Below are 12,489 nucleotides of genomic sequence, written 5' to 3'. Positions count from 1 at the left end.
TCCATCCATGCTTCCATAGCGGGAGGTCTCTGAGAACCCCACAGTCGCGCAATATCACACTTCGCCACCATATTTCCTAGGGTCAGCCATTGAGTCTGCGCCGCATCATAGTCAGTAGGACCCCAGACATTCAAAAGACAGCGCCGTGCCTCTGGCAGCAGTGCAATACCCGTGACCTCCTGCATCACAACATGAATTTGCTTCCAGAACTCCGTGATCACACCACATTCCCATATGATATGTAGGAAGGTACCCACCATCCCACAGCCCCTCTTACATAAGCCATCCTCGGAGAAACCCATATGAATCAGTCGGGGCCCCGTGACATAGACTCTATGAAGTATCTTAAGCTACACCAGCCTTAGTCGTGCCGGGATCGCGACCTCCTTAGGAGAGGAGATGGCATACTGCCAATCCTCATCATCTAGTTCAAGGCCGTCCCTAGTCCACTGATCACGCACCCCTAGGAGGAGGTCAGTCCGGACATTAACAAGCTTCTTGTAAATTAAGGAGATTGTACTCTCCGGCATATGGCCATCCAGGATCCGATCCTCCAAGGGAGAGGACTCGGGCACAGTCTCCCCCTCGACGAGGACGGACCGCAGAGCGTGGTGTACCTGTGCATACCGGAAATATTCCGTACCCTCCAGATCGTATTCCGTCCGTAGCACGTCAAACGACTTCACTCGTCCCTTAACCAGCAGGTCTCCCACCCTGGATATCCCAATCAGGTCCCATTTCTCGAACCCCTTCGTGTGCCAAAGTTTCCCCAACATATCAGAGTCAAACAGCGGAGTAGCGAGGGTAAGCCTATCCTTCCAACCCAGAGAGTTCGTAACAGCCTTCCACACGTGCACCGCAGTCTTGGTTGGCCCCGTGAGGGACCCATCCGTTGACCTGGAGTAGAGTGCTCTAAAGTAATTACCCCCGCGCAGCAACCACCGATCCATAGCGAAGCCGGGGCTCAGCGCCGGACCGTAGACTCCATGATTGATCGCACTCAACTGGGTGGCCCAATAATATCTTCTAATGTCAGGAAGCGCGATACCCCCATCGTACCACGGAAGGGTCAGCTTTGCACTAGCTATACGCGGTCGGCCATCCCACAGCAACGAGCACTGGAGGCTCTCGACCTCCCGAAAATAGCTGGCCGGGACCAGCTCCAGGGTATTCTGCAGGGCATAGAGAAAGCGGGGAAGAGACATCATTTTGAACAGCGCGGCACGGCCTAGGAGGAAGAGCGGCAACCGCCGCCAACCCGCCACATCCCGCCGCAGGCGCGTCAATGGAGGGAGCAGGTTTCTCTCATATCGAACAATTGGATCGGTGGAGATATAGATCCCTAGATACAAAAAGCCCTCCTGGGCGATCTGGATCGAGCAATTCCGCGGGAGAACAGGGACGTCTCCACTTAGGGCATACAGATACGACTTCCCCCAATTAATGGTGAGACCCGAGTTCCTACCAAAGAAGTCAGAACGTCACAGACTACTATGAGAGACTTCCTGGGTGAAGTGAGGTATAGCAAAATGTCGTCGGCGTAAAGCATGCGGCGAATTCTTAATTATATTTTAAATTTGTGTCTCATTCAGAAATTCTGGAGACTCCTCCAAAGCCGTGAGTCAAACCGGTGTTACAACACCACAGGTTAGGGTGCGCGTTAGGGTGCGCCTTAACGTGCGCATACCGCCGTGGTGTCTTGGTGCTGACGAATGCCTTGCCAACAGCATTAAAAGGCAGAATTATGTTGACCTTACACTTTTTTTATCACATATTAGGATGTTCCAGGTCAATTTAACCAGCTTAAAAAAATCCGCTACACTTGCTTTTAACAGTGCCGGGTTTTCCTATTAATAAAAGATTTTTGGGAAAAACTGAGGCATTTTTAAATCACATTCCACTCACATTTTCACAAACCACCAGCTCTGCTGTAGACAGGTGTCGTAGCACACCAGAGAGGCACTCAGCCCGATGATGAAGCATGTCACCAACTAGGTTGATGAGTGAGAGTTCTTTTTAAACCTAGAGTGATTTCTCTCGCTGACTCTTCTTTTTTGTCAGGTAGAACTCTTTCGTTGTTTATTTTCTATATTCCAGGGGGATTAAGAGTAGCTTCATCTGTTTCCCTCACTCTCTTGTTGTTAATTTATAAAGCGATAAAGCAATAATGAAAACGAACCTCCAAGAGTGAGATAAGGGGGCAGGCAGTGCCTGATGGTAGATGAAAGTGGCACATAGTATAATCAAGCCTCTCCTGACATTTGAAATCGCCAGGCACAGGATTCTGAGCAGAACATTGTGCCCCGGCTTTTATTATTTTATGAATTAAGGACTGCTTTGTGGGGTACCACACGTGAAGTTGGGGTAGATAGCAGGTAAATCACAGGTTTAATTCCCCAAATACCATTCCTTTTTCCACAGTTATTTGTGTGCCAATGAGTTGGTAATATTACTGCGTGAAAATGCACTGCCACACACCTGTGCTACACTAAAAGATTCCAATGTTTATTGTTAGCATGCCACATTGAGCAGTTCCCATATATGTAAGCATATTGAGCCACATTCAGCCTGAATGCACCAGGCTGTTATCGACAAGCTGGCAAAAAAGTTGACTTGTAGAGAGTATAATGGGCATAGTTGCCAATCTCAATGGCAGTGGTCTTGCAAACTACAGATAAAAGATATTTTTTTTAGATTTGTCCAATTCCAAGTCCCTGTCGAGATAGACCGAATCAAGGGCAAGAGAGAGGTCAAATAATAGGCATGCCGGTACTCCATTTGAATCCATTCCAGTGTTTGATTCATGCCTTGTGGAAGTTAGTGCTGCTTTCGTGCTACAGCCATACCAGAATCTGTTTTGTTAATCTAAGAGAAGGTTACTTTCTTCGTTGAATGTAGCTATTTGTCTTGACTCTGAGCTTTCACTCTTTTTGCCTAGAAACACTTTGCTATTGTCTGGAATATAGTAGGAGACCTTGTTTGAAGGCATCTTTTATTACAGAGTTTTTTTGAGAAGAGACCTTTATACAAGAATTTGTTGATAGTTCTTGCTAGATTAGCTGCAGAGCTATTAATGAGGATATTCTTACAAATTTGGGCAGGACATGGGTCTACCGGTGATTGTGCTGGTCTACAAGCTTTTTCAGCCTTAATAAAGTCCTGTGTGGTCAGAAGGTTAAAGGTGAGTAACTGGTGGTTGTTTTCATAATTTGTTTTCTAGTGAACCGTGCAGCACTACTGGTATTGTGATTTTTGGTAATGGAATGGGAAGCAGGGGGTCTAAAATCAGTTGGGAGGTTGAAGTAATGCAGGTGTGTAAGGCATATAGCAAGGGAAAGTACAGAGGCATGTGACTGTGCTGCCTTGGCGTCAGGATTCCCGAAGGTTCTGCTGCTTCAGTTACTGTGGTTCGAGGACCCTTTACCTGTGAACTCTTCCAATGGGTCTGTAATCTAGAGGCCCATCCTCACCTCCTCCTGTTCAGATCTCCTGACTCATGTTTAGGTCTCTTGATCACAGTGTACTCTTCAGGCCACATGGATGAATTAATGAAGACTGATGGTATTGTAGAAAATGGAAGACTACCTTCGGATAGTCCGGCTACTCTAACTTGCAAATCTTACAACGGAGAATCTATCTTAGATTACATAATAGTGGGAATCTCCTCCTTCTTTCTATTAAAAGATCTAAAGGTCTCTAATTCCCCCTATAGTGATCATAAAATATTAACTCTTTCCGTAAACCTTACTTTGCTTTCGCAGGACCCGTGGGTATTAAATGGTGAATCTGTTGCTTTTTCTAAGAAAACAGGGAGATGTCATTGGGATAGCAAAGCGATCCTGGGCCTTGACAGCATATTGGAGGTCACAGTAGAAAATGTGCCCAGTTGGAATGGAATAGATATCACCAGTTTCAATGCATTAATGAATAAAGCAATAGAAATCGCAAAAATGTCGAATCGAATGAAAAGCACTAAGGTAGTCCCTAGATCCATTCTGTCGCTCAATCTCGAAATAAATAAATTAGTTAGGGAACAATACTTGAACTATTCTTCGGAAAGATATCATAGATTACTAATACTAAAAAGGAGGACACGGGTAAAGGTTAAGTTAAGAAAAGAAAGTGAAGACAATATGTGGATTAAATTGAGAGACGCAGCCTTTAAAGGCCAAGTAAGAACATTTTGGTCTGTCGTTGGGGAGGGATGTGGTGTTAGATCTCGTCCACTGCCGGTGGCTATTGAAGAGCAAAAATGGGTCAGCTTTATCCAAGACTTATATGCAGACAATACAAATGTGATCAACTATATGGTATTAAAGGAGGATTCCCCTCTGTATGGACCCCCATCGGAAAAAGAAATTGAATGGTAATCAGAGGGATGCGTTCCTCCGGGGCGATGGGCCCGGATGAATTACCCATCACAGTGTTAAAACAGAATAGCTTATTATGGAGTAAAATTCTCTACCCAGTATGTAAGTATTGTTATGCCAACAAGATGGTTCCCCCATCTTGGAAGGGGAGCATATTAGTCCCTCTGTTTAAGAAAGGAGACCGAGGTGTCCCGCATAACTATCGTCAAATTACACTTCTCGATGTAGTGGGTAAAGTCTTTGCTAAATGCCTTTTGACACAAATTAATGATTGGCTGCTTACAACTGAGATCTTACCATTGGAACAAAATGGGTTTAGGTCAAAACATGGAACAATCGACATCTTATCCGCTCTACAGGTAATTTCTGATAAATATGTTAAAGTTAGAGGAGGAAAAGGGTACACAGCCTTTATAGACTCCTCCACAGCATTCGATAAAGTTGATCATTTGTTATTGTGGAGAAAATTGTCGGATCTGGGTATGCCTGTAATTCTTTTGGAGTTATTCCGTGGTCTTCACTTGGACACTTGGTGTAAAGTCCTAATGGGAGGAGAAAGGGGCCTCTCCCAAACTATCCCTACTGCAAATGGTCTAAAACAAGGATGTCTATTGGCTCCCCTACTTTTCTCATGATATATTTCTGATCTTCCTCAGGATTTGGCGTTAAGTGAGGGCATAGCCCCCTTACTGGGGGGGAAAACCGATAGTTTGTTTATTATATGCAGACGACATTATAATATTCGACCTAACTCCAAGAGGTTTAAATAATCGTCTACAGGCATTGCATAATTATGCAGAGGCACATTATTTAAAGATTAATATATCTAAAAGTAAAATCATGTGCCTGCATGGAAGGAAAAAATTGCAGTATGAGAATTATGTATGGTCTGTGGGTGGCGAAAAACTAGAACTTGTAAAATTGTATGTTTTCTTGGGAAAAACAGTATGTGATAATCGAAGTAATAAAGCTTATATAGAAAATAACAATTGTAAAGCTATCTCTCAAGGGAAAATCTTGGGCGCCCTTTATAGATCAACTGGAAAAAGACACTTTGCACTATTATTAAAGGTTTCCGCGCAAAAATCCCCACTTTTCTGTTGTATGGTATTGAGCTGCTTGACATAGAGAAATGTTTTTTTTTTTTTAAAAACAACAGAAGGAAGAATTCTAAGGTGTCTAGCTTTGGTCAACTCTGCTTGTCCTGTGGCAGCTCTAAGGCTAGAATTTGGCCTAAGAAGTAGCTGGGTACAGGGTCTGGCGGGGATAGTGTGATGGGCTGTAAGCTTGGTAAAGAGTGATCCCGGCTCACTAAGATCCTTAATTAAGAAAGTAGTATTAGAAAATGTAAAGGAGCAGTCTGTAATTTGTAAAAAAAAAATTGAATTGTGGCCGACCTGCTACAATTAGATGAATCTCTGTTTTTCTCCCTATCGCCACATCAATTAAAGGCCACTCTGGAACAGGCCACTTGGGAATTAAGCTTCACTAGGGATAGGGAAGCTCGTATTTTAAAGAAGGGCATCCACCCGGCCATAGACTCTTGTATGATACATAAGGCACAGGCTTATACCTTGTGGAACCTGCCTCATGGGGTTCGCCGGTTTTGGCTTCTTCTGAGACAAGATACACCCCCTTTAAATAAAACTTTGTCTAAATGGTACGGTTCCGCTGAGACTTGTAACTTGTGTAATAACTCTATCCAGGACATTAATCATGTGTTATTTATCTGTCCCGCTCTATTATTATGCCGGCACAAATGGGTGAGACCAATCTGTTTACAATCATCTATTCTTTCGGCCTCCGCACTAACTGCCTCTATCTATGAGCCTCCTAATGAAATGTTTTGTCACAGGATTTTAAAAATTGTTAAGTGCTTTTTAAATTTATATTAATTGTACCTATCATGATGATTGTAATTATTAATTTTGATTTTACTGGATTCCTATATAGTATTAAGGATCTTTTTATCTTCTCTATTGGAAAAAAAAGATTCTATAATGTTTCGTACTTTGAGATTTCTTACTATCGATTTTTGCCTATTTTGTAGAAACTTTGTTGTATATTTTCTGCTTCTTGCGTTGTTGGTTTATGTGGATCTCTTCGGAGTTCCAAGATCATAACTAAAATAAACTTGAAACTTCAGGCCACAGGTCATCTCTATCGGACATAGTGCAGGTTCCTCTGAAGCAAGGCAGGCAACGGGTATCTTGGCTCCAGTCATCTTTCCCTGCTACCTACTCATAATTCTAATACATATTCTGATGGGACAACTGTTCACTACTAGCACCATGGAGTCACTGTCATTCACTTACTAAGATTTCAGTGAGAGTCAAAGGCATAGTGGTTGCATATAGGAACTCTGTAAGATTATTGGCAATTAATGCATGAAAGGAAAGAAGTGGTAACCATGATTTTGAATAAAACTGAGAGGGTTAAAAAACCACTGCAGTGCTTCTGGATAATGAGATGTCATGGCAACCGATGCCATAACTCCATGCAGTAGTTTAGATAAGTTAAGATACTTGTATAGTACTGTGATGTGTGTTTTTTAATGCACCATCACAGCGTTATACAAGTTTTAACACTATTGGAAACAAACGTATTCAGTTTTCAAAAATTAATATCGCAGCATCCAATTGATCTTAAGAAATGCTTGACTCCTTTGGTAAAAAATTTTTTTATCCAGTGACACTTTGGATGTTGGGATTTTCAGACCGTACATGCAATGTAAAAAAACAAAACACCAAAAAACACACATTCCATAATTAATCATTGTGGGGAATGGAAAGCCTCGAATGGCTGAAAGTTTCACACAGTATAATGGGCAACTATGTAAAAAGTTTGAAAACAAGTTTCACTTAGTTATTTTTGGCCTTATTTTTTGGAGCCAATCGCAGATTAAGCAGTGAAGTGGTGAATGCGCAAAGATTCCAAGTCATGAGCAGATGTTAGAATTCAAGTGATAACTGTTAAACATTCAAACCACTCTAAAACACTGAAGCTTGCTGAAAATGTAATGCCTACCACTGTGACGGATCCAAGGGGCTCTAGGACCAATGCTATAGCATCACCTGCAACCCTTTAGTCACACTGTGTGGCAGCAGCAACTGAACGTGTCTGAACTGAGAAGATGAACAGAAAACCTCAATGGTGGTGCCTGTGTTCCCATGCAGAGCCGAAACTTTGGTGTGCTTTCACAAGCCCCAGTCTCTCAGCTGAAATATTGTTGGGACTAGAGCCCAAGTGTCCTACAGAAGCTGTTGCCAGTGTGCAGTTTTTCACTGTGGTACCTGCCTTCACAGAGCACTGCCATCATGCAGGCCAACAGGTCCAAACACTGATCTACATCGTGGGTACAGCACAATGAAAACACCAGCCCCCTATGCAGACCAAGGGAGCTCAGATGAAGGATTAAAAATGAACTCTGAAGCCAGTGCTACTTCTCCAACCTGCAATGCACAGTTGGCCTAAGTCCCCACTCTATTCCATCACCAGCTCACAGCCTCTGGCGTATTGCTTCATCTGTAGCCTCTTGTGCCTTCTTCCCCCTTCTGCAGCCTTTTCCTGCTTTCTCCTCCTCTACCAAATAAACACTAACTTCCAGATTATCCCCACAGCCTCAGACTGACCCGCAATCCCTCACCATCCCCCAAAGCCTCAGCCCTGATCTCCCTCCTTTCGCCATTCCTCTCCACTATTGCACTGGCCACGTATTTACAGATGGAACTGACTAGGTATCTAGTTCTGCAGAAAGAACAGGTATTCTGCAGGTGCCTTTGTAGAAATGTGTATATTCATGACAGTTGGGTAATTTTTAGGATTCGTCTGTGACAGAGCATGCGCTGCTTGTGCTTGCACTCTCGCTTGCAAGACATACAACAAGGGGCTTTGCCAATGCTTGTTATGTGTGCAGCATATGAAGTGTGCTCATGTGAGTGCTGGGTGATAGTGTGAGTGAATGCAGCATACATTTTGCGAGTGTAGGGTGAAAGGTGTGCCGGTGTGAGTGCAGAGTGAGCTACATGAGTGCAAGGTGCGCTTCATGAGTGCAAGGTGAGATAAGGGCCCATGTGAGTGCCGGGTGAGAGGAGTGCAAACAGAGTTAGAGGAATGAGTGCAGGGTGGGTGGTGTGAGCGATGTAAATCCAGAGTGAGTGATGTGCTTGTGTGCTTGCTGGGTGACCAGTGTGCCTGTGTGAATGCAGGGTGAGCGGCAAGAGTGAAGGGTAAATTGTGGGAGTGAGTGCATGAAGAGAGAGAGCGCATGGTGAGAGAAGTTAGTGTAGGGTGAGTGGTGTGTCCCTGTGAGTTCTGGCAGACTATTGTGCCTGTATGCAAGAAGTGTGAGCTGCGTGAGTGATGGGTGAATGCAGTGTCTGTGTGAGTGCAGACTGGGTAGTGGGCCTGTGTGAGTGCAAGAAGAGAGAAGGGACTGCAGGGTGAGTGTTGTGAGTGCAGGATGAGTGATGTGCCCATGTGAGTGACCAGAGCGCCTGTATAAGTGCTGAATGAGTTTTGTGCCATATGAAAGTAGAGAGGAGTGAGTGCAAGGTGAGTGTTGTGAGTGCAAGGTGAGGGATGTGCTCCTTTGAGTTTAGGTGCAGGCAGTGCTTTAAATGGAAAAAAATAAGTGCAGGTACTCACAAAAAAAAAGTAGTGGTTTGGGGCGGGGCAAGGGGGCGGGGCTATGTTTTCCAATAAATGGCACACTGACGAATCAGTACTAGTGCTGCAGTTTTTTTTTAAAGGCATGAATGCGTTGATGTAATCCCTCTCATTTAAATTGTTGATTGGCGAAGATTTGCGCGTGATTAAAACAATGGGCATACTAACAAGCTGTGTCCCTGAACAATGTGGCCCACGCTCGCGCCAATCAGGTTTTTTTGTCACCTTCAGACCCCCTCTGAAAGGGACCCTGCAGCGATACTCGACCTTTCACTCCAGAGATGCACGTGAAGGCGAGCTGCTCTGCTGGCGCTTTTGAACCAGCGCAGCCCAGGCTTCAGCTTGGTTTGAAAGGCGCTTTAACCCATTGTAGGCTGTGCAGAAAGACCTACCAAGGATGGAGCGCAGCACCAGCCACATCAAAACCGGGCCGTTATGAGTACCGGTACTCTTCTTTCCTGAGGAAAGGCCCCGGTACTCAAGGGGAGAAAATATAAAAGTGCTGGTACTCCGTACCGGTGAGTACCGGCCCATTTAAAGCACTGGGTGCAGGTGAAAGTGCAGAGGGGGAGAATGAATGCATGGTGACTGATATGCTTTTTTGAGACTGAGTCCAGGGTGAGTGGTGAGACTGTAGGGTGAGCAGTAAGAGTGACAGGTGTGTGGAGTATCATGTGAATGCAGGGCAAAGGACGTGTGCATGTTGAACTGTATGAGTGCATGGTGAGTGGTGTGAGTGCAGTGTGATTGCTGTGAGTGCAGGGTGATCGCATTGCGTGCAGGGTGAGAGTGACGATTGGGTGGAGTGTTATGTGAGTGCAGGCTGAGTGGTGTGCACCTGTAGGTGCAGGGTAAGAGGAGGGCGAATGGCGCGAGTACGTGGTGATCGTTGTAAATAGAGTGTGATCGCTGAGAGTGCAAGGTGAGCATTGAGAATGATGAATTAGTAGTCTGAATGCAGTCCAGACACTCTGAGTAACTCAGTATGTTTGTTATCCATGGTAGCGAGGGGAGTCTCAAATGTAATTTCTATTATGGCATTGATCAAGGATGGAGCGCGGAGGAAATACATTACTTGTAGGTCTTGCAGCAAACTTTGATACTATTAATATGCCTTGATTTGTGATGTATTGATATGCCTTGAAATTGGAAAGGATGTGACATAACTGCCAGAAATGTTAGCTTTGAGTTGGTAGACAAGTTTCGAGTCTTGGCGCCAGCTCAACATCTTGTGATTCTAGGCAAATCGCTTCATCTATCCATGCCTACAAAAATGATTGTGTCCTTTTATAATGTAACTGGTGCTCATGTAAAGTGCCTCCATACCTTTAGGTGGAGTTCGAGCTATATAAAACTACCCAAAAAATAAAGCCTAACCTTAAGGAAATGCGTTCTCACAGTGTGGCAGCAAAAGTAATGTGCAAGTGTAAGGAATAGGCAGAGTGGAAACGCAGGGGCTCCAGGAACCCGTGAAAAAACCACCAAGCCTCGTTATCAAGTAAATGGTCTTTTATAGACCTGTGAAATACTCGGGTGCGGGCTGCGATAAGACGCCGGCCCATCCAGCCCACAGCAGCTCAAGAGGGGGCGGGTTCGGAGTGCTGCCTCAGCCCGGGCTGGCACACTGGGTCACTTTCAGATGCGAGGGGGGCATTCGGCACCGTCACGAGGCGGACGTTCAGCCAGCCCCAATCTTTCCAGCCAACAGCCCCGAGTTTGCTGGGAGTTTTGCGAGTTACATAATAAGCATGAACTTTCTAAGCCCAGCATACTTCGTGCTGCATGAAAGCCGGCCTCGGGCCTGGTAACAGCGAGCATTGTCTTGAAATGGCTTGCTGTGGGATCTGGGCGGGGTGTATGAACCTCAACGTAAAGAATATTGCTGGTTGGCATGTCTGCCCTTAGCGCTGTTTCACTGTGCCGTTGAGCCCCGGGCCGCTTCCGAACAGGCTGCATTGCTTCTGGCATCCAGGTGCAGTTCGAGGGGCCAGAGCAAGTTGCGTGGGGAGTGTTGTGAGCTCGGCAGTCACCAGAGGGTGGTGTAAGCCCAGCAGTCAAAGCTCCTGCGCCCATCTCCTGTTCTTTGGCATGTTACTCTTCTTCTGTGTGTGTGCGTGACCCCTGGCATGTCCATGCTCTCCCCATCCCTGTCCCGGCCCAGGTTATCCGCTCTGCAGGGACCCCGCTTGTTTGCAGAATGTGGGGGAGGCTCATTGTTCTTACTTTTCCTTCCCCTACAGCTGAACAAGAGGTTCCTGCTCAGTTTCCTGCATGCCCATGGGAAGCTCTTCACCAGGGTCGGGTAAGTCTTCTGGACGTGGCTGTCTTTTTCCTACATTATGCATCGCTCTGGAATCTGACGATGAGCGCAGCCAGGCTGATGTGTAACTCATGGCACAGTGTGAACCTTCCCAGGCCCCCACTCTCTGGCCTTTCATTTCATTGTCCCTGACGCTCTCTGTTTTCAGGCGTCCTGTCTCTTCTCGCCCGTCTCACCTGTGTCTTGTCTCTTACCTCAGCCTCACTGGTTCTGATGTGCCCCCTCTTACCTGCTGCTCATCCTTGTACTGTGCAAAGTGTCGTGTTTCCCTCTTCCCTGTGCCCCATCTGTGTGCTCTGTAAAGGTCTGTGCTTCCGTGTGTGTGCTGTTCAAGGGTCCATGCTTCCCTCTTACTTGTGCCCAGTCCATGTTCTTCATAAGGTTCTGTGCTTGTCTTACCCGTGCCCAATCCGTGCGCTGTACAAGGCGTTCTGTCCTTCGTTTGCCAGTGTTTCCACCATGTCTTGTACATGGTTCTGGGTTTCTCTCTTCCCTGTGCCACGTTGATGGTGCTGTAAACCCCTCGTAATCACCTGGATGCTATACCGTGTGGCATAGTGTCCATCTCCCTGTGTATCACCACTATGCTGTGTAAGGCGACAGGCTTTGTGTTACATTTGCCCTTATGTTCTGCTCAAGTCCTTCTCTCTTGCAGCTATACATTGCTTTGCTTTTACCTGGCTTATTCATGTGCTGAACAAGGTACTGTGCTCCTCACATACAGGTTCCCATCCTTATGCTGTACAAGGTTCTGTGCTTCTCTCACAGCTGTGCCTCACTGGTGACGCTATGATCCCCTGTGTCTCATCTGTCTCTTGTACGAGGTGCTGTGCTTCTCTTACCTGTGCCCCGTCGTGCGCTACACAGTGTTGCGCTCTCCTCTAACCCACGTCCCACCTGTGTGCTGTACAAGGTTCTGTGCTGTTCTCACCTCTGCCGTCCGATCTTAGGGGCTTGCTTCTGTCTTCTCTAAATCGTTGTAGATGTCTGCTGTTGCTTTAATGCATGCTTAGACTGACCCAATTCCTCTGCTCAGCGGTTCTGTACAACTCTTCTTTGTTTTACAGGCAAATCCCATAATGCTGTATTCGGTTCTTAGGTGCCAGGCACCACGTTATCTCGTGTGATGTG

General features: G+C 45.7%; 1 protein-coding gene across 4 annotated transcripts in view; it reads left to right on the top strand.

The window, feature by feature from the left end:
• Positions 1 to 12,489, top strand: part of SMG6 (SMG6 nonsense mediated mRNA decay factor) — a 1,079,424-nt gene that overhangs the window by 196,306 nt on the left and 870,629 nt on the right. For all 4 annotated transcript variants that reach the window (XM_085649087.1, XM_085649085.1, XM_085649086.1 and 1 more), the window contains exon 9: positions 11,279 to 11,340. In XM_085649087.1, coding sequence (XP_085505213.1) covers positions 11,279 to 11,340 — 62 coding nt within the window. The remainder of the gene's footprint in view (positions 1 to 11,278; positions 11,341 to 12,489) is intronic.

This window comes from Triturus cristatus, chromosome 3_2, assembly GCF_964204655.1.
Source record: "Triturus cristatus chromosome 3_2, aTriCri1.1, whole genome shotgun sequence".
In the NCBI taxonomy this organism is placed as follows: domain Eukaryota; kingdom Metazoa; phylum Chordata; class Amphibia; order Caudata; family Salamandridae; genus Triturus; species Triturus cristatus.
The sequence above is the reverse complement of the archived record's forward strand: the minus strand, read 5'-3'. Positions and strand labels throughout refer to the sequence as shown.